This window comes from Gymnodraco acuticeps, unplaced genomic scaffold, assembly GCF_902827175.1.
Source record: "Gymnodraco acuticeps unplaced genomic scaffold, fGymAcu1.1, whole genome shotgun sequence".
NCBI lineage: Eukaryota > Metazoa > Chordata > Actinopteri > Perciformes > Bathydraconidae > Gymnodraco > Gymnodraco acuticeps.
Genome location: NW_022992269.1, coordinates 136784 through 158769, shown reverse-complemented (window position 1 = coordinate 158769; position 21986 = coordinate 136784). Strand labels below are relative to the sequence as shown.

The 21986-nt window shown below is 40.0% G+C and overlaps 1 protein-coding gene across 1 annotated transcript in view; it reads left to right on the top strand.

The window, feature by feature from the left end:
• sgpp1 (sphingosine-1-phosphate phosphatase 1) overlaps positions 1-19986 on the top strand; it is a 30511-nt gene extending 10525 nt beyond the window's left edge. The window contains exons 2-3 of the mRNA XM_034207259.1: positions 4634-4723; positions 15252-19986. Of these exons, the coding sequence (XP_034063150.1) occupies positions 4634-4723; positions 15252-15803 (642 nt within the window). The 3' untranslated portion in view covers positions 15804-19986. The remainder of the gene's footprint in view (positions 1-4633; positions 4724-15251) is intronic.
• The last annotated feature ends 2000 nt before the right edge of the window (positions 19987-21986 follow it).

The following is a 21986-nucleotide window of genomic DNA, read 5'->3' as shown; positions in this document are numbered from 1 at the left end:
AATACACATTTAAGTGTTCATTTTACTATAGTTGGTCTATTTGCGTCTGTATATTTCTCCTAAATTCACCAAAAGTTAGCATTATAAAGTACTGCGACCGCTGTTTGCACAATGTCATCGTTGGAAAGCTCCGTCTCTCCTGCACAATCTCATCGGATCCAAATATGGTCATTTCCTTTGTATCAGCAACCAATCGTGAAAGTACAAAAGGCTCTTAAACCAAGAAACAAAATCTCATTGGCTGGTGTCAACTTCTGACAACGTGATTCGTTCAGATGCGTCACGTGATGTGCTAAAACACTTCCTGGTTAGCTTTCCGCTAGAAATTTAAATCTCAAAATGGCAAAAGAACGGCGAAAAAAACGTTCACAGAGAAGACGACAACAATTGTCACTTGCACGAAGCAAGGTTATACAAAAAACAAATGACCCCGAACATGAAATACCTTCACGGAGTGCGTCGATGCGCAAGCTGTCATCCAAAGAACAGGAGGGTTTAGCTAGCGCCTCACTGCAATCTTTAAAGGTCGTTTTCTCAAAATGAGTTTTTTCTCCTACTCTGAGTTCGAAATGTCCACTTCAGTTGCACTTACATACACCAAACCTTCCAGTTATATTCTTATCAATATTATGAAGGCTTTTACAGAAGGGTTTGTTCATATATCATTCATAGCCTGAATTATATAAGATGTTATACCTAGAAACATGGCGAAAATTGATATTTTAGGGCTGTTGACAGTATTTTCTGATTTATGGAGTGATAAAAAGAGATATCCAAAATCCCTTCAGTAAAAGCCTTAGATGCTAATATGACTACAAAATGAAACGAGAATTTTGAACCTGGCTTTATCCAAAGTTCAGATTTCGGTTCCTGAAATGTGTTAAACTATGCGCAAATTTAATGAGATAATGGCACATTTGCATATTCAGAAAACTTGTAATATAAGAAACAATTGCCTTATTGTAGGTAATTAACTGGAGAAATTACCCTATTCACCTGGGGTGTCTCGCCTTAACTTTAATAAACCATTATAGACCTTAGCAACAGCTGCACATGCCCACATGCTAACTATGGGTCTTACAAACCTACATAACATTACAAATAGTCAGAAAATATTATTTACAATATTAATAAAACTATGAATTCAATTTTAACTGATTGACAAGGCAAAACACTGCACAGCGGCAGCAGCATTAAAGGAAAAATATCGTCTTACCTTGTGTTGGGGCTTCACAAAACTCCAAATGTAGCCTGGGGTGGCACTAATGAAGACCCTCATTAGAGCAGATACATCCACATTGTCCAAAATGTTACTATGGACATGCATTAAAGTCAGATGTCAGTCTCTTCTGTGTCATATTACTCTAGTTGTAGAGGTGGTGGGCTGAGGAGTAGCTGGTGGTCCACTCTTTTTATTGGGTTGTTTGTTGGAGAAAAAAATCCAAAATCCTTTTTTGCGCCATTCTAGAAAGTTGTCACTCTGCAGTGTGTGTGTCGCGTCAATTACGTCACTCTCCCACGACCTACGACCTAGATGACTCGGATTTTATTTATTTGGAAAATAAATTCAAGCCACCTGATATATACAAATATATACTATGACTATTATATGCTACTGTATACAGCTAATTTTATTTTAAGTAAAATCATAACTATTTTATGTAGTTTAATCATTTTTATTTAGGTGGTCACTCAGTTTTTCAAATGTACACCACCCGCCAACAGGGGGTGCTGCAGCACCCCCAGCACCCCTACTTCCCGCGGCTATGTACTTCACTCGCGTTTATGTCCAAATCCATCAGATCTAGCTAGATCTAGCTAATGGTATGGCTGCTGCCCCTCCCTACACGCAGATCACGCAGACTCAAACCTCATTTTAGGCCCAAATGTGGCGCAAATGAGCTCCGCAGCCGTTGCGAGGTTCCGGCGCTAACAGTTCATGAGCGTGCTCCCCCGCCCCCTGTCAACACTCGCGACACATGAGTGGCCAGCCTAAACAACAATAAGCGCTGCTTGGCAACTGTGTGTGGCGGCAAAGTGCATAGACATTTTGACAGGAGGATTTAGGTTTGCCGCTATTCAACATATTTTACCAGTCATAGTCCGGTAATTATTTACACTCTAAGAAGAGTCCTACACAACAGACATGGCGTCAAAAAGGAGTAATGTGTGGAAATATTTCGACCAGGTTAGTGAGTGCGGTGTAGAGGTCAAACTATGCAAAATTAAACTTATATATACATGCTATACCTTGCTATACCCGCAACCTCCGTTCCAGCTGAGAGGGTCTTCTCTACAGCTGGCCTGATTGTGAATCGCCTCCACACATGAAAGCTGAGTGTAGGCTTATAGCTGTCAAATTGTGATCACCAGTTCAATACATTTGACAAATTCGACATGGTTTCTATACTTATTTGAACATGTATTTCTAAAAAATTATTGAAAAAAAATTGGGTAAAAAAAAGATTCTGAAAAAAAATGTTTTACCCAATTTTTTTTGTATAGGATATGTACATTTCGGTTAACCGGTTAATCGTTTTTTGGGGGGTCGAATATTCGAATATACATTTGCTTTCAAATTCCCATCCCTACTTGTCATTCACACGTTGAGAAAAGACGGACTCCACCGCCCGGACCTAACGTAGCCGCAGTGGGCTAGCTCCGGGACGCCGGCTGGAGCTAGCCCCCTGCGGCTCCGTTAGCTCCGGTGGCCACCACTGGGATAATTGGGTCCCCTATTAACATTTGCTCCCGTTTAGCATTATGGGCGTCATAGCCATAGACTATAAAAGTCTTACCCAAGGCTGAATGTTTATGTATGCATAAAGGGTTACGTCCTTAGCTGGCTAATAAGTAACAAGCTAAGCTACCAAGCACACAAACACCTGCGAACGGGGTTAACATGTATAATATTATCATTTTAGACTTCTTGGAAGTTCTGTTAGTATATTCAAGCGCACAGCACGACATTTTAATTGTCTGGTATTTGTAACAATATTCCCTAAAAGGCACAATCACCACGAACACGGCTAAAGCTAAAGGGTCAAGTACAGTACTATGACTAACTAACGTTGTAGCCTCTATGGTTGTAGCCTAGCAGAGTGGACAAGTTGCTGTTAGCTGACAGTGAGGCATGTACGTGTCCATCAACGTGACCACGGCCTAATTTATGCAAAAACGTTAAGACCTAATATAAATAAAAGGGTCGTGTTAGAAAACAATTCACTCACAGATTCATAATCATGAAGGTGGAATCTAACTATATCGATAATAATATTTATTGCATCCATGGGTAGAAACTAGGGATGCACGATAACTATCGGTCCGATATTAGGAATTATGACGTCATCCCGATAAACCCGATACCAGTATTAATAGCCCCGATAATATACAATATATTTTTTGGGTAAAAAAAAAGAAAAAAATACTGCGGTGTGGGTGGATTGGGATGAGGGGCGCTTGTTTTTCACTCGGCTCCTCCCGTTTTGCCAGTACTGTGGTATTAGTGGTTTAGGAAGAGGGGAGTTCTTCACAAATCCAGCGCTCCCTAACTCGTGAAGCCAGGACAGTAAACAAACATGTCGTCGGTGGTATGGGCGTTGGAGCTATGTGCAACTCAAGGCATATGCTCGAACCGGAGCTGCCTGGACGCTGCAATCATGTTGCGCACTATCCGTGCTGAGTGTGCTGACTTTTCGTACAATGTCCCACTGTCTGGCTTCCTGCATAAAGTCAAGTGCTCGGCGCAGTTGTGGCGAAATGTTGCTCCTCTGTTTTCATTTAAACAGCTCCGTATATCCGTTAGCGCAGCTAGCTAGCGCCAGATGCTAACAACAACAATGCACGTAAGGTCTCTCTCGCTCGCTCGAGCCACACATACACACACCCTCCCGGTCCTCCAGATGGCCAGTCGGTGTCTGCCGGTGAGCGTGGAAGTGTGGTCTGCCACAAGCGGGCGACAGGAGCGGGGCTGTCAGCATCAGCTTGTAGATGGTATTTTAAACTCGATGCGCTCTGAAACTACGGGGCGGCCGAGGAAAAAAAATACACATGCGTTAATCGCGTTAAAATAATTAGTGGCGTAATTTTTTTTTTTGTTATCGGTCTTGAGAAGCAGGAAGTTATCGGTTTCGGTATCGGTTTCAAAAAACCAATATCGTGCATCCCTAGTAGATAGTAACATGTTTTTTTCTGCTGTAAAGTTGGGCATTTTAACATGGGGGTCTATGGAAATTGCTCCTTTCTGCAGCCAGTCCCTAGCGGCCCATGTATGAACTGCAGTGTGTGGCACTTCCGTATTGGCTTCCCGGCTGTTCCCCAGAGTTTGCCGCTTGGGTCTAACACATTTGTTGAACAGAGTTTTTCTTAAAAGTTGGAAACCTGAATTGGGTCATCGATGCTTGAAAGTAACTTTGAAATACATTTTTTTACTGATGGTAAATCAAAAGCAATTTAAAAAAAAAAAAAAAATACACCACTTACTGTTTTCCTATGGTATTTAACTAACATGTTATGGACTATTAATCATGTAAAAATTGTTTTTCATTTTGTTTGTTATAAACCTGCCTAAGCAGTTTGATCTCCAAGGTGGGTTTTTATTGTGTTTAAAAAGTGTCTCCTTTCACCTCCACAGTACCCGTTCTCACTGGGCTTCATCCTGGCTCTCTGCTGGTGTCTGCTGGTCTGTGTCAGCCGAATCTACATGGGAATGCACTCGGTCCTGGTATGTCCACGCGCACACACACACACATACATACATACATACATACATACATACATACACACACACACACATAGTGTTGGCCGTGCCGCCTGCAGTGCCAGATTGTCGTCATTCTGTCCGTCCAAACACGATAGCTGACACGTGGGAAACAGTATCCGCGCTCCAGAGCAGAGCTGGCGGCTCTGATGTCAGCAACACAATCACCTGTGTAACCGTAGAAGCACAACACGCATAACAAGCACACACAATAACAACACAAGTCTGAAATAACTGTATGCAACTGTTTTCCATGCTAGTTAAACAGGTTTATAAAAAGGTTGGAGAGAGACCTTTCATTGGCCATGATGCCACCCTAACCCAGACCACGCCCATCTTCAAACTTAACCTTTATTTTTGTCTCAACCTCAAGTGTGTAGTTTCGTAACTGCATATTTGCTTTAACTCTGACATCATGTATCCACAGACAGGTATTTTAACACCTGGCAAAAAGTCAGAACTGGTTGTTATTCTAGTTATTGGTTAGAGTAGTTACTGATCAGTTTATATTGCATGCAACACTTAAACTGATAGTGTATTCACTCTCTGTTCCTGTCTTTGAACATAGTGGGACAATTTAGAATCCACTTTTGGGATGTGGATCAGTTCATGTGTCAATTTCCCAACCCAAAGTCAATTCAGTTGATATTTTATTTTTAGCTATTGAACCTCATCACTTGAAGAAGACAATAAGAATCCGATTATTGTGTCATCAAAATGTATTTGAATTTTTCTATTAGTTTATTGTATACACCAAGGCACATTTCTAGTTATGAACCTACTTGGCATTAAACGTTATTCTGATTATGAACAATAATCCTTAGAGCATTATGGTTTATTAGATGATGAATAAGGTAAATAGCACTAGTCACAGCGTTTTCAAAATATTTTAAAGAGACTAAGGTAGGTGACCTCAAACCCTCTGGGGGGGTCCTTGGGCAAAGGAAACAAGGAAATGTTGTACAGTGTTATATTTAATACATAAACCTGGTGTACGCTAAGAGAAAAGTTAGATCTATGAAGAACTTTGTATTCCTGTAAAGAATTAATCATAAACACGTTGGCTTTTACACACACACACACACGATAGCTGACACACACACGATAGTTCCCACGCAACCCTCTCTCTAAGCCGCGATGAACGGGAGATTTTTAAAAAAAATATTTTTAAAAATAAATGTATTGGATCTCAGGCCAGAATCGAACCTGGGTCCTCGCGGGCGGTAGTGGATTATTACAGCCGGAGACTCGCAACGGCGGTGGACTTTCACAGCACCGCTGCACCGGATCTGCCAGAGCCTCGCAACGGTGGGTGTTTGCGGATGCGGTACCGGCGCAGCGGCGCTGTGAAAGTCCACGGCCCACCTATTCAAGAGACAGCGGCCCACCAACGGCAGCGGCCCAACGGGAAAAGTCCCGAATCTCCCGATGGCGAATCCAAGCCTGCTCACACACACACAACTGAAACCAAAGTCAGGAACAGGTGGGGCTTGAAAAGGCCCACCTGTTCAAAGTGGGGAATGCCAGAAAAAGTTTGAGAACCACTGCTCTAAGCCAAGAGCCTCAGCTAATGTAATACAGTCTGTAACAAGGTGTTAAACAGAAAAACTGTTCCTCTTCACCTGATGAATGAAAAAAACATGTACATCATCAACATCTAAGAGTTGTAACAAGATGTAAAACACATTTTCCAGTAGAGTGGCTCTTTAAAATGTCCTATTTAAAAAAAAAAAAAATAAATAAATAAATAAAAAAATATCAGTCCTAACTCCTGTGTTATTTGTGTGTTGCAACAAGCTGGCAGGGTGTGAAGCAGGAAATCATTCCACCCATTGATTACAAGCTTCAGACAGAATCTGAACCAACATGCTCGGGCCCGTATGCGTCTCCGTTCAGTGCAGATGTAAGTGATTAAGACAATAAACGGTAGCATCTCTCACTTATTACTGGTGAAACATTGACAAATATTCATGCTTGCAAAAACTTGCTCCTACGTCTTTAATCTGCTGCTCTCACCATTATGTTACACCACTGTGGGTGTGTTAACTCTAAGTGCCCTCAAGTATTACAATATCTTTCAAGTCTGGGTTGCACACCACTCATGGGGTGTGAGACACTGAATGGGTTGCCAAGAGACCCCCCCCCCCCAAAAAAAAGGCAATAAATAGATACAAATGTCTGCAGGGAATCTGAGTGTGCTCGCTTCAGTCCATAGTACAGAGCCGAGAGCCTACTTAAAAAAGGGCTTTCTTCTCTATTTACAAGCTGGCTCTGGTGAGAGTTTACCCTCTGGACATCTGCCAAACACAACCAGTGTAAAATATTATATATTATAATTAAACTAGAAATTGCTTTGCTGAAACTAGTATTTTATCAAACAAACTCTTGTGAATTAAAGGCAAACCAACATGGGGATATAAAAGTACAAATACACAACTGGGTTTCGGTCAAAAGAAGTCAGTATATTTGTGAAATGTGTGGCATTAGTTAGAGCTAGGGTTGCTAATGTATTTTTAGAAAATATATTTGAGGAAATACTCTTGCATCACGACTGAAATAAAACAATCAAATTCTCTGATATGTGTATTTATTATTATTATACTTTAAGTATCTGGTATATGTAGACTTGGCACGACTGTAATAACTCTGTCCATCCAATTCATTTGTACAACTTGACTTTCTAGAAAGATTTTTAGACTTTTGAAACTAGTGCGGCTTGAGTTGAGTTGGAACATTTGTGCTGGGTATTTCTGTTGGATAATAAAAGCAAATCTGGATTATCTTGGTTAACTCGGTTATTATTAATTATGTTTAAGTACTTAAAGTGGATAAATAGTCTGTTTGGTGTAAATAATTATCTGGGACATGATGTAATTCCCGGTGCGCTGTTGGGCTATGGCTGTCTGTTGCTTTGGTAACGGTCTCCGTGGTGTCTGCTGTGTCAGAGGGATTGATGGCTGGCGGTGTGGGAAAAGCAGACGTTACAGTGTGCTGGCCGTCCTCCCAGACAAACTTTAGAAGGTAGAAGGGCTTTTTGTGGCCGCCCCGGTTGGTGTCGCGGCTCAGACCTCCACCTCAGGAACCACGAGCACATCTGCCGCCTCTCACTGCTTCACACACTCAACATAACATCTGTAACTAAGTCAGCAGCAAACATATTCCTGTTGTCCTCTTGGTTAAACAAGACCTAGAAAATATATTTAGGACGATTCATTAATTCAGCAGTATTTAGATTTACAGTGAGCAAATTATAGGACACAATCCTGAGTCCTGCTTTTACGCCTCATTGATCCAGGGTTTAACCAAAGAGCAGTTCATCCCAGCACTAACAGTAGCACAACTGTCTGTGACATCAGAGAGTCCCAGGGAGTTCATTAATGTGATGACCAGCGTCTTCATAATCTTAATAAATTGCATTTAAGAGCAATATTACTTTTGCATGTCAGGTGTTTGTAGTAGTTGTCTAAACCCTAACCCTAACCCACAGTAAATGTGTTCCATATTCATAGAAAAACAGGAAAATATGGCTTCCTTGGATTCAAAGATTCTCTGTTTTGCACTATTTTTCAGAGGAAGTTCCTGTAACCTGACTGTTAATGTTGTAAATACCGTTCTAGTTTTTACAAATATTGATTAAAACATTTGAAGTAGGTTTTGTCGCTTAATTTGACTTCCTAATCAACTACTACTTTTTTCACCTCTGGTGGTCAATCTGCAGAAGTCTTTTTGTGAACAAACTGCATCAGAGGATGTAACACTGTCTAATCACAACAAATCTACCACACCACAGGGCATTGTTGTTCTGTTTACTAACAGCAGGGAACCGTTTAACCATCAGTTTCCTTTTACTATTTCTTCCTGTTACAGTTTGTATTCCACATGTCCCCGGTTTCTTACTTTCCCTCCCTTTCCTTCTCCCCCTGTTCCCGCATGAAAACAAAATAATGAATGTGAGCACTTGTGGTACAGTCAGGATCAAATCCTCCGTCTGTACCCCACCAACTCCTGCTGCTCTTCTTCATGTTCATTTCTCCTTCATGCTCAATCTCATAAGGATGGGAATAATGTCTGTAACCATAAAAGCCTTTGTAATTCAGCCCAGACTTGCATTTTAAACGGACTTTCCACCAGTAACAAGCTGTCGGGTAATCTAAATAATCCCTTAATGTCTAATCTCCCTTTTAAGCAAGCTCTAAGAAACCATATTTTCTGAGATATTCAAACCACAGCTGATATTTATTATCCCAGCATGACATCATGAGGAAACAAATCTCTGTAATTCAGACATATTTGGGTTGTCTGCTAGACTTGGAAGTATTTACATATATCTCTATAATGGTGTCATGGATATATGGAGTTGTGTGGTAGGCTACAACATTAGCCAAACATTTATTTTTACATTTGTGTCTCCCTTAAAAGCATGCTAAATTGTCTGTTGGCAGTTCCTGTTTGCTGTGTTCTATTGACGTATAGACGGCAATTACTTTGATACTAAAGTGATTTAGAAACATTATGATTCACAGGCAGGGTTAGGGTTAGACAGTCTTTCCTGTTATGTCTATGCTGATTTGTTGTTTATTTGCAATGGACGCCTGTGTCGTAAGAGAGTTAAAATCCACCAAAAAAGAGGTGTATAATTCAACTGCAAGGGGTTAAGATCACAAGTCACCAGACAGCAGCTTTATGTTTTCATTACCCCGCCACATGAACTGGATTGGTTTCAACAATGATCTCAGAAACCCAACATTTGGGTCCAGACCTCCGAACTGAAGTAACATGAGAAGGTTTTAAATGTGCAGGTCACCATGCACAGAGCCCATAACACAGCCTGATGTCTGTTCTGGAGGCTCATGGGAACTGTTTTGTTTCAGGGAGTGGAGCTCCGCATGGTGAGCCATTAGCGGTCTGCTCTGCCAGGTCTGCATGGCTCTTAATGTGTTCTGGAAATCATCACACCCAATGCAACTACATCCTACTGCTTTGTTCTGCTACTGATGATGTTTTTGTGACATTTACAGTACAAACCTTTCACCAGACGGCTCAACTATCACTCAAATGCTAGGTGTTTAAACACGTTTTAAAGGCATCATTTTTAACCCTTAGTTCTGTGTTTGTTTGGTGAACACGGCATCAACCGGACACTAGATCATCTTTTCACAGTTCTCCTCATGTCGTGTTAAATAGTTTGGATAGGTTTCAGAAAACAACATTGTGCATTTATTCCAAAGTTTAGACTTTACAGATGTTAGCCGTAAGCTAGCTAGCGACCAATGCACATTCTGTTTCTGTTTCTTGTTTCGAGTTCAGCCTCTTTCTGATTATTTTCTCTTGACTCACTCTTTTTCCCTCTGGTTTCTGTACATTTACTGAAGCAGATTCATTAAGCCCTCAGGTATGGTATCCTAACAGCTTTTGTGATTCCTCCCGCGTTAGGATAGAGGACAGAAAGGATAGAGCAGTGCTTCTCAAAGTGTGGTCCGTGAGTATATTGGTAAAATTTCACATTTGAAATAAATACATTTATTTAAGTTTTTCGCACTCTCGCGGGAATATCTCCGCAATGGAACGAGCTTAAGTTTCACTTTCAATTGCATGATATAGCCCAGATAAGCACCTTCATCACACATGTTGCCAATTGTTTGTACAATTTTCAGGCGATTTGTAAAAAATGATGTGTTTTTGGATATTTGTGGAGTTAGGTGGTCCGCGAGTGTTTTTTTATTGGTTAAGTGATCCTTGGTATGAAAAAGTTTGAGAAACACTGGGATAGAGGATGTTTTAAGGTCCACAGATTAAGCCTGCTCTGAGGCAAATGTGTTTTTTGAGATTTTGTGCTGTATAACATACAAGTTTACAAATACAATACGATGAAAGTATTAGTCAATTAATAAGTCACCTGATGTTGATAATACTTTGTTTTAATGATAAGCAGAAGATTATGTAAGTTATCCAAAACAGGTGCCCTTATTGAACTTTTACAATCTTTATGAATTTTGGATCCATTAAGCCATTATAGGGTTCAGGTGGACAGCAGACAGGAGTCTAATTTAGGGTTATCACTAGCTCTAGTTCCACCCATGCTGACATAATACACTCATATTTTCATTCATTATGTAAAGCACTTAAGATAAAAGCATCTATCAAATAGCATGAACCTTGTGGACATTTTTACTTCAGTCAGCTCATATATATATATATATATATATATATATATATATATATATATATATATATATATATATATATATATATATATATATATATATATATTAGGGGTGTAACGGTTCACAAACATTTCGGTTCGGTACGTACCTCGGTTTTTTGGTCACGGTTCGGTTCGGTACGTTTTCGGTACAGCAGAATTTTTTTTCACAGAACAAAACATATATATATATATTTTTTTGTATTATTATTAAACTGTGAATAATGTATTCACTCAAATAAATACAAAATATAATAAAATAAACATTAAGGTGCAGCATTTCGATGAACTGAAATAATCTGTATTTGAACTTTACTGTAGGCTACTAGTACTCACAAAACATAAACTATTAGTTTTGGGTTTTTAATTATTATTAAACTGAATATTCACTCAAATAAATACAAAATATAATAAAATGAACATTAAGGTGCAGCTTTTCGATGAACTGAAATAATCTGTATTTGAACTGTACTGTACTAGCACCTAAGCAGCCAGTTTGACATTAGGACTTGCTTGTCATTGTATTTTCATGTTTTTTTAAAGAAAGATGAACCTGTCCACATTGCTTGCCGAAAGGGCAGATCTGCTGGCACTAACAATGTCTCCTGCTGTGGAGAACACCTGTCGCTAGGGACAGAGGTAGCAGATACAGCCAGGTAGCGCTTTGCTAACATGGCAACATAAGGATATTTGGCGTTTGTAATAGCTTTGGCTCGGTCTGAACTTTCTGCGAGTGGTGGAGGCTTAAATGCTAGTGGGAGTTGGGTTTGGCACTTCATTCCTTTTTTCTTTTGGTACCGGTGATATTGACGTTCGGGTGATGCCTTTTCAAGAGTGTGCAAGTTTGATGTATTGCCAGCCGCGTAACCAATTTTAGTTGAACAATGCCGACAAACAAGCTTTGGTTCGGTCCACCTGTCTTTGTCCTTCACCTTGTACGTAACATGCGAAACCAAAATGTACCCAAAAACCGGAGACTTCAATTGATGCTGGATGATTTCGAGCTCAACTTTTATCTGCGTTCGCATTTCATTTTCGACGTTCCTCAAATTACTGACTAAATTTTGAACGCATCCTCTGACCAGCTCTTCATAGTATGCCTCTCAATCCCCCCCAATGAAACCTGACTTGCTCGCTCTACTCACTATCATAAAGGAGGAGGAAGCAGACAGATAAACGTTTACAGCGGCAGCGGTAGGGTTGCAAAGGGGCGGAAACTTTCCATGGGAAGTTAAGTTGGGGAATTTTGGAAATATGCGATGCAAAATTAAACAAAAAACATGACATTTCAACAGATTATTATTTATTTTTTTATTTAAGTAGAACAGAAGAAGTTTTAATTATTTTATTGAACAATTATTTGTTTAATTGAAGAACGAAAACAGGAATGTTGAGTTAAATATTACTCATCCCCCCCAACCCCACTCATTAAAAAAATTAACAAAAATGCACCCCCATCCAAAAATCCCCACAAAGTCCCATTCTAAATGTAAAGATGTGGCTTCATTTGTCTTGTCCTTTGGGCTCAAAAGTGTGATCCAGTCTTCTCGAAATCATCTGTGCATGTGATGGAGGAATGCACAGTGCTTGTAAGGGGGTGTGGTCTCAATAGCCATGCAGTAAGCAGTGTGCTATGGCATGGATATTCAAGTGTACTTGAATGGCATCTGTTTGTTTTAGTCAAGATTATGCTAAAATATACTTTCCCCAACTATATTTAAGTTCCCTATGAAGAGCCAACCTTCAATTTTGAAAATTCCCAGTTTATTCCCTTTAATTCCCTTTAATTCCCATGGAAAGTTTCCATCTGTGAAAATTCCTGGAATTTTACAACCCTAGGCAGCGGTAAGGGGGATAAATCACATCCAAGCTTTCGATTGTCGGACAGTAAAACGTGTCCTTGTACAGTCAGGCTGCCGGGACGTGGGTTCCTGCTGAGCTCTGAGGCCCTCGTAGTTCAGAGCTGGTTAATGACTGACTGAGATCAGGGCTTATCTGTAACACAACGTGTAGTTAAGCAGCCAAATAGATATTTAAACTGTAGCAGGACCTTGGTCTCCGTCCAGTGCTGCCGTTAAAGTGCGCTAACATGCCAGGCAGCACTGGAAATGTTCCAGCGTTTGGCCAGTGGATTGAGGCTGGTGTACATTTACAGCAACACTCATTGATTTCTTACCCTGGGAAAGGTAGACACTGCTGTCCGCCTGCTAAGCGACTTTTAAATTGACACTCTGCACTTTCTGTGCACAATAAAACTGGAGAGTATTTGCATTGGCATGTTATTATATCTACACTCCAAAATATTACATTTTTCTACAATAAAATAGAGAAATTCAGAAATACTCATACTGATTACAACAAGGTACTAAGACATTCTGCAACAATTACTTCTACCATTTCTAACCTGTTAAGATCTGTTAGTTCTGAATTATTAACAATATAACAATCTTGGTAGCAGACTTTTATACTCGGTTTGTTTTCAGATTTTTGTAGGAAACTGTATGTATGTACAAATAACAGCACCTCATTGTCTCGTTGACAACATTTGAATTTTCTGAATCACCAGTGAGGGTTTTTTAGTTCAGCAGGAAGTCTGTTGTATGTCTGAGCGGTTAAATCCTCAGTTAGCGGTTAAATGCTCAACATTGGAGCAGGAAGCCAACTGTCAGTTTGCTGCTCAATAAAAAAACGACCGTAATGAACTTTGTGTTTGAGTCCGCAGTTCATGGACACGTAAAGCTCGCTGACTTCTGCTTCCTCTTTTCAACTTCTTTTATCCATCAACAGAAAATATAGTATAATTAATGTGTACATTCTTTTGCTCTCTCGAGTCATAATCTCTTTAGGAGGACCAAAATGTTCAAATGTCTTTTCCTATAAAATGTATTCCCAATCAAACAATTCTTGTCAATAGACTTGTGCGTAAGAACACTATTTTAAAAATAAATATTTTGCGAGCCTATGTTTGTTGGGGCAACGTAAACACTGAATTTCCTTCAGCCTTATGCCTAACGATTGTCAGATTTAAATAAAAACATATTGCAAACAAGCCAAAAAATTCAACATGTAGTCCAATATGAAAAACATACACAACACGCACGAAAAAAAACAAAAAATAAACCTTGTTATCCCCAATGTCCAACTTGAACCAACCATACCGTCATCATGAAAAGCAATAACCTTTTTTTATATTACTTTTTAATTTAACACCTTCGTATACTACGAAGCAGGATTTTCGCTTAGCCGGCTAACTTCTGGGAAAACTCGGGGTTTCCGGTCCTACGACGCTGGTTATCTTTTTAGCAGGCTAGATCTCCATGGTAACTTATGCTGTGCGGCTAACGGTTAGGTTGCAGGCTAAGAGCTCAACTCAGTGAAAGCACTGCCTGCTGACCAATCAGAGCTCAGTGTGCGGAGTTTAAAGCGATCAAGTCATATTACAGGAGAAAGGAAATACAGAAAAGCTGCCGTCGCAGGAAAGACGGCCGGCAAAAATCACCGACTGTGTGAACGTGAACATTAATAGAATATCACCTCCATTTTCAGAGCAATCTGACTATTATAACATTAGCGTTAAGAAAGCTTACTTAAATATCTGCCACAACATAAGTAACCGGATCAGAGTAACATTAAGTACAGTCCGCGGCATATCACATCATAATGTATCATATATTTCCTTATCTGAGTCAGCTGAGCCGTATCTGGCCGTGCAACACTCACAGTATCACATACTGTATGCAGAAGTATTATTTTAAGCAACACATTAAGTTGACGAAACACTCGAGACAAATGTAATTAAAGTCAGATCCACTCGTGTTTTAGACGGGGCAGTGATATCATAAACCTGTTAATGTACGCATTCAAACACTTTTTCTTTTGCCAGCTGTATTCACCTTGCAGGTGCAGACTATGTGGCTTTTATCCTGGATAAAGTGTTTAAGTCATGGATGTTTAAAGTTTAATGTCTTCATATTTGTCTAATTATATAGTTGACTTTTCATTCAGGAAGTATGACGCTGCGCTGTCAGTACGCTTCTCCATGTTTGTGATTGGTCGAATGCTCCAAATACCACCCCTTTCATGTGAACGCGCACCTAACTAGATAGGACATGGCTGGCTTGAGCGATCCACTTGATAACCCGCGTCGTAGGACCGTTTAGCGAGAGCGCGTATGTTTTGGATTAGGCCAACCGGCTAACTCAAACATATCCAGGTTAGGTTGAACCAGCTTCGTAGTACAGGCCTCTGCATTAGACTAAATACCTATTTTTCTGTTTATTTTTCCTCCAGGACGTCATAGTGGGCGTCCTGTACAGCATCCTGATCCTGCTCTTCTTCCTGCCGCTGCTGGACCTGATCGATGGCTTCAACCTGTCGCACCGCTACGCCCCGCTCATCATCGTCTGCTTCCACCTGGGCCTCGCCCTCTTCTCCTTCACCCTGGACACCTGGAGCACCTCGCGGGGCGACACCGCTCAGATCCTGGGCACGGGGGCCGGCGTGGCCCTGGCCTCGCACGTCAACTACCACCTGGGTCTGCTGCCCGACCCCACCCCGGAGCAGCTCCCCTACACCATGCCCCCCCTCAGCGCTGGCCTGGTGGGCCTGTCCGTGCTGCGGCTCGTCCTGGGCGTGCTGGTGCTGATGGCCATGCGGGCGCTGATGAAGGCCCTCACCCTCCCGCTGGTGTGCCGGCTGTTCGGGGTGCCCAGCACGGACATGAGGAAGGCCCGGCAGCACATGGAGGTGGAGCTGCCGTACCGCTACATCGTGTACGGGACGGTGGGCTTCGGCGTGGGCTTCCTGGTCCCGCTGCTCTTCAGCTACCTCCATCTCTCCTGATTGGATGCGCTGGTTGGAAAACAGTGAAGTTACAGTCATCTAATGCTGTTCACATCCAGAACCCCTCTTTAAGTTCTCTGGGTTGGATCTAAGGGGAATTAAAGCCTAAAATCTGATCTGGGTGTTTTCAGTTTTCCTAATGTTGGGATCAGCAAGCATGAGCCGGGAAAACTGGTACATTTTAACGATTCTGAGACCAGTGATATCTTTCAGATCTGTTCTTTTAGATTTATTTAAAATGAATATAAATGGCGCCTCCAGATCCCGGGTCAAACCGGGTCGGAGCCAAACAACCACTCCTCCTCCTCCAGCAGATGAATTCATATTAGATCAGATTCTAAAGACTACAGACACCACTGATGGCTACTGATAAATAACCTGTGTCTTACTATTTACAATTTTTATGAATGCATTTATTTTTATTGAGATTTCCGACAAAGAACCACACAAGTACATTTTTGGAAGACTGACATTTGTACTGCATTTAGCTGCAACGTGTCAGTGCCTTCAGGTGTACTGGAAGGCAGAGTTTAACGACTTCACACTGAAATATACCAAATGCTGTCTGAAAAGGGTTTAGAAACTCACCTCAAGCCTCTTCAACAAGTACCCAACACAGCTAATGGTACAAGGCTGCAGTTTCATCGTTTTATCTGTAAAATGAAAGAAGAAATGATGATAAATGGTATTGTTAAAACTCACCAAAAGAGCAACACCCAAAATATTCAGTTGAAATCCTAAAAAACAAACGCAGCAAATCCTCACATTTAGAGGATCTGCATCAGTGAATATTTTGAGTTCTTGAGGGAAAAGATTGATTGATTATTTAAATGTTTTTCATTCAGTGTTTAAACTTTGTGTGGTTCTTTGTCACAAAGCTTATCAATCATTCATACACTTTCTTTTTTTACATCTCAAAGCAATATGATTTTATACTTCCATATTCCTGTATCAGAGTTTATCCTGATCCCCCCCCCCCCCCCCCCCCCCCACCTGTGGAGTTGACACCTGTGTTTTAAATGTGTTAAACTTTTAGTGTTAGACTAAAACAAATCGACGTGTGTCAGGAATCCAAATTGGATCATTTTGTAGGTGTTTAATTGCATGTGTATAGTTGTTCTAAAGGGCTCTCCCCACTTTCTCTCGTTGTCTCTTTGTTCAGGGGAATTATCGTCTGTTCTGAGGTTGATATTTTGTTCCTTGCTGGAGAAAAGCATTTTATGATCCAGAAGGAAGTGACACTTTGTTTGGGAAATGTACAGAGAAGTTTAAAATAGTTTTTTATACGGGATGACAGGAACTGGACTCTGCTTATTTTTCTTTCCTCTAACACTGTAAACTGATGGCCCTCCACTTCCTGTGCAGAGAGAGTCTGTCGGCAGGAGGAGAGATAGCGCTGATCTCAGGAGGGAAGACGCGTGGATCGCTGACAGCGAGGTCAGGCAACAAATGCATATCCTGCACAATACAGATGTATAGCTTTTCTCAGCTAAACCATTCAGATTTTAGAAGAGAGAGAGAATTAGAAAATATACACAAAATAATATTTCAATTGTGGATCTCATTAGAAATCTCTCAAAATGATCATAGTAGCTGAGAGAATGCATACAATCTTAAAATAACCTGCCTTTTTTTCCTCATTTATTTCTGACTGTTGTTCAAATCTCGATTTAACTTACAGTGCGAGAAGGTTTTTACTATTATTAAGGAACAAGTCAAAAAAGCAGACATTTCTAAATGTGTACTTCACTTCTTCTAGTCCAGCTTGTCAAATCTTTTTAGTTGATTCTAAAATGTTTGTGTCCATGATCGCAGCATTGACCGAAATAACTGCCTGCAGCCCTAAACAAGATGGATGCGTGATAGATTTTCACGTACGATAAAACATGCGTTGAAACGTTTTTTATGGGATAAAACTTGCTGTGAGAACCGTTTTTTCTCAGCGTCTACACAGACTTTCTCTCCTCCTGTCGACCTCTCGCACAACAACTGAGTCACAGAAATAAAGAAAGACCACTAAAACTGCTTCAGTGGAAATCCACTCATCTGTGGACACATCTGAACTGTTCCCCCTGTGCCTATTTTATATATAAATAAGAAGATGATTATCATGAACTGGGAGGAAACGCCCAGTTAAACAGGTGTAACTGCAAACCACTGTGCTTCTCTTCAGCAGAACATCTTTCAGAAACACCAGGGATGTTTCCAGATGTCAGCCTCACACATTTCCCAGTGCAGAAAGACTGAACCTCTGCACAGATTCACACATTCCTCCTCGTGTTGCTCCACTGCAGCGGCTGTGGGTGAAGTGCCTTGCTCGAGGGCACTTTTAGAGGCAGAGTGCTGAAGACCAACAGAGATCAAGAGTCTTATTGGCAGCGACTTGTATGTTGTTTGTACGGTACTGTCATTGTATAAATGCACTGTTCCCAGAATGCACTGTGTCCCCCCTGAGCCAGGCAGGCGGAGGAAGCTGGTCCTAAATGTTCATATTAGGCCAGAGTTTGTTATCTTATTAGAAAACTGTTAACGCTTTGTGAGGATTTAAAGCAGGGTTCAGGTCTTTAACTGCAGTCAGATATTAGTGTTGTCTTTTAATTTTGTAATACATCTATTTATGATTTGGTTTCAAAAAAATTCAAAATTCAGATAACTGATAACTCTCACACAGGAACTCAAACTAATTGGTTATCAAAAGAATAGTTTTAACTCAATAATACATCAGTAAGAATAATCCAATAATGATTCAACATAAACCACCAGGAGTACTTTTAATTTGGAAACTTCAGGAATATTGTTTCGAAAATACTTCTTGCTGTCTGTTCAAAACTAATGCAGGTAACACACAATTACTGATTACTTGCAAACTACTTACTACTATACTACTTACTAGTAAACAAATAATTTTGACCAGATTACATTTGAATAATCTGATCGTATCCTGAACAACATATTTAAAAGCATCAGTTTTAAACCTGACATTTCTCTTGTAAGCAAATAGAAAGCTTTGGACCTGCTTCCCCTTTAGCCCGGCTGTGATTGGTCGATTCACTTCCTGTTTCCTTGCCTTGTGCACGAACATATTTCTGTTTGTTGGTGTGTTTTTGTCTGAATGTGGTTTCCTCTCTGAACCAGTGAAACAGGAAGTTTCATCAACAAAACAGACAACCCCTTAAACCTGAGGTTGAGTTACATTTGTTCAGTCTCACATGCCCTCCTTTCTGACAATAGATATTAAACCTGTTATTATTCATCCTTTGATACACATGAAGGTTCAATATGAGAGTGTCTGTGTTTCTGCAAAGTGTGGATAACATGGAATTCAAACATGATCATTTAGAGGTTTTGGAAGAGTTTAGTTAAAATCTACATATTTTGTCTTGTGGTGTTTAAGATGACAAGTTACGCAAAAGTGAATTATTGACCTGAAATTATCATTTTCAACCACAACTGGGACACTGTAGATATATTTAGTAAACTGCCATAATCAGAAGAAGCTTTGAACGTGTTGGTGTGTGTTTACATCTTGGCAGCCGGACATTTCCTCTGCACAGTGTTGTTTTTATGGAAGATTTGATTTAATCTGTGGTGACTTTTTTTTGTTATAGAAAGCGCTGGCATCTGATAAAGTAAAAAAAAAAAAAAGATTAAATAAGTGGGAAAGATTCTGTGTTTACAGTCCTCAGAAAACCCCAGATTTAATAAATTTTTATTACAAATTCATAATGAACCCCAACATTTTTGTGGCATCTTTTATGTCCAAATGTCTTCTTTCTAAAACCCAAGCTCTGCTCTGAAAAACATGAACATATTTTTGTCTTCTTTCTTCCTCAAAGACTGGATCTCAGAGAGTTTTTATACAGAAAATATTTCTCACGTTGACCAAATATACAGAGGGGTTGATCTGGGTAGCTCCAGCTGCTCCTCGCTTCCCTTTAGTGCCTTGATTGTTCAGAAAAATGTTATGCTATGTGTTAAAATTCATTTGTTTTGAATTACCTTTCATCCTGTCCTATCGTGTTGCCTTTTGCACTTTGTAGCTGCGTTAATGTGGAAGAAATGACTGAAGCATTTTCCCACACTGTCGTTCATTTGTCACTGCCTTTTTTCAAATGTAAGTGAGTCACTGTCGTTCAAAGCTTTGTGTCAATGTTAAATAAATTCAAGAAGATATTGAACTTTTGCTGTTTGTATTTGAATTTATTGACTGTTTTCATGAGAAACATGGGTGAAACAGTCACTGAGTTTTGGCCGCTGTATAACACAGTTGGTAGAGCTGCAGGCCCATATGGTTCGGTCCACTGTTTACTTTTCATATTATTAATACAACAAATACATCCAAAAATGAATCTAACGGTGCTTTGGCTCCCACCACCAACGGTCTCCGGTATAAACAATTACACCAGGTGCCCAACGATGCCTTCAAAATAATACATAAAGAACAAGTTTAACTAACTTCAATAATAATACACTTGGACAGAAAGAAAATACATGTTTTACTATTAAATAATATAAAGCAGTATATCGCTCCAACAGCTAATATGTTTGTACTTTCACTTAAGTAAGGTCTGAATGCAAGACTTGTACTTATAGTTTGTCTGCTATGGTGTCACTTTTTTAACTGAATACCTCTGTTTTAGAAGTTACTTCAAAGTGTTCATGTTTTTTGTCTTACAAACAGACAACATTACATTACATTGCATTTAGCTGACGCTTTTATCCAAAGCGACTTACAATAAGTACATTCGACCAGGAAGACACAACCTTGAAGAAAACAGAATCATATAAGTACATCAGGTTTCATAGAGCCAAACATTTCAAGTGCTACTCAACTGGCTTTAGATAAGCCAGTCCTTTATTAGTATAAAAGTGCTTCGTTAATAGTTCTAATGCTCGAAGTGGAGTCGAAAGAGATGAGTTTTCAGTTTGCGCCGGAAGATGTGCAAGCTATCTGCTGTCCTGATGTCAATGGGGAGCTCATTCCACCATCCTGGAGCCAGGACAGCAAACCCACGTGTTTTCGCCGATGGGAACTTGGGTCCCCCTCGCAGCGAGGGCGCAGCGAGTCGTTTGGCTGATGCAGAGCGTAGTGCACGCGCTGGGGTGTACGGTTTAACCATGTCCTGGATGTACGAAGGGCCAGATCCATTCGCAGCATGGTAAGCAAGTACCAGTGTCTTGAAGTGGATTCTAGCAGTTACCGGACAACAAACTCATGCTTTTTATCTCAGTCCATGGGTGCCCTCCTCTAATGTGTGACATTAGATTATTTTTGAGGGTTTTTAACGTTGCTTCTCCAGTGTTTACTTTACTGCTGCTGCAGAGCTGCACCTCATCCACAGATGGTGGTGAAGTGGTGGTGTGTCACAGGACTCCAGCCGCTGCCCTGAACATAAAGACATTTATCTTGGTGCTTTCCTTAATTTGTTATGTCATATTCTCATTATCTCTCTGTGTACACTTATCTGTGCAATGCTGACTTTGACTCCTAATGCTGTTGCTATGAGACGCCCCTACAGGAATTATTAATGGTTTATGTTCTTCTTCTGCTACTCCCCCTCCTCCTTTTTCTTTTTGTTCTTTGTCTTTATTGTTTTTTCTACAATATTTTAGTTAGTCTGTTATAATTATATCTTTGTTCAACACTTGCATACAGTAGATAAGATCAAATGTCACCTTTTCTTTTTTTCCACAGAAAGGTTATTACTTTTTTTTTAAAAGTCGGTTCAAGGTCTAACTGCTGTTTAAACCTTTTTTAAGTTCTAAGTAGATATGCAAACATGTTTAGGCTTCAGCATGAGGACAGTGCAAACTAGATAAAGAATAATTGTATTACACAAAGTATACTAAACAAGTCATATTTCTCTTATATCAAGGGTCACATTTAAAGCAGACAGAAGGTTAAAGTATTTTTTGTTTAATTTGTCTAATTTATCCAATGTATTTATTAAGTGTCACAAACTGCAAGTTGCTGCTGCCACCTGCTGGACTCGTAAAAGTAAATGTACAATCTCGTGCTCGCAGAAAATGGAAATAAAATGTTAGAGCAAGAGGCATCGATTCAGATTGTTTGTATATTATGAATTATTTATTATTATCTTTGAATTGATTAATTAATATAGTCTGAGAATTGTGTAATGTGACAAAGTTGTCAGTATAGTATTTTAGTACTTCTTATCTTAT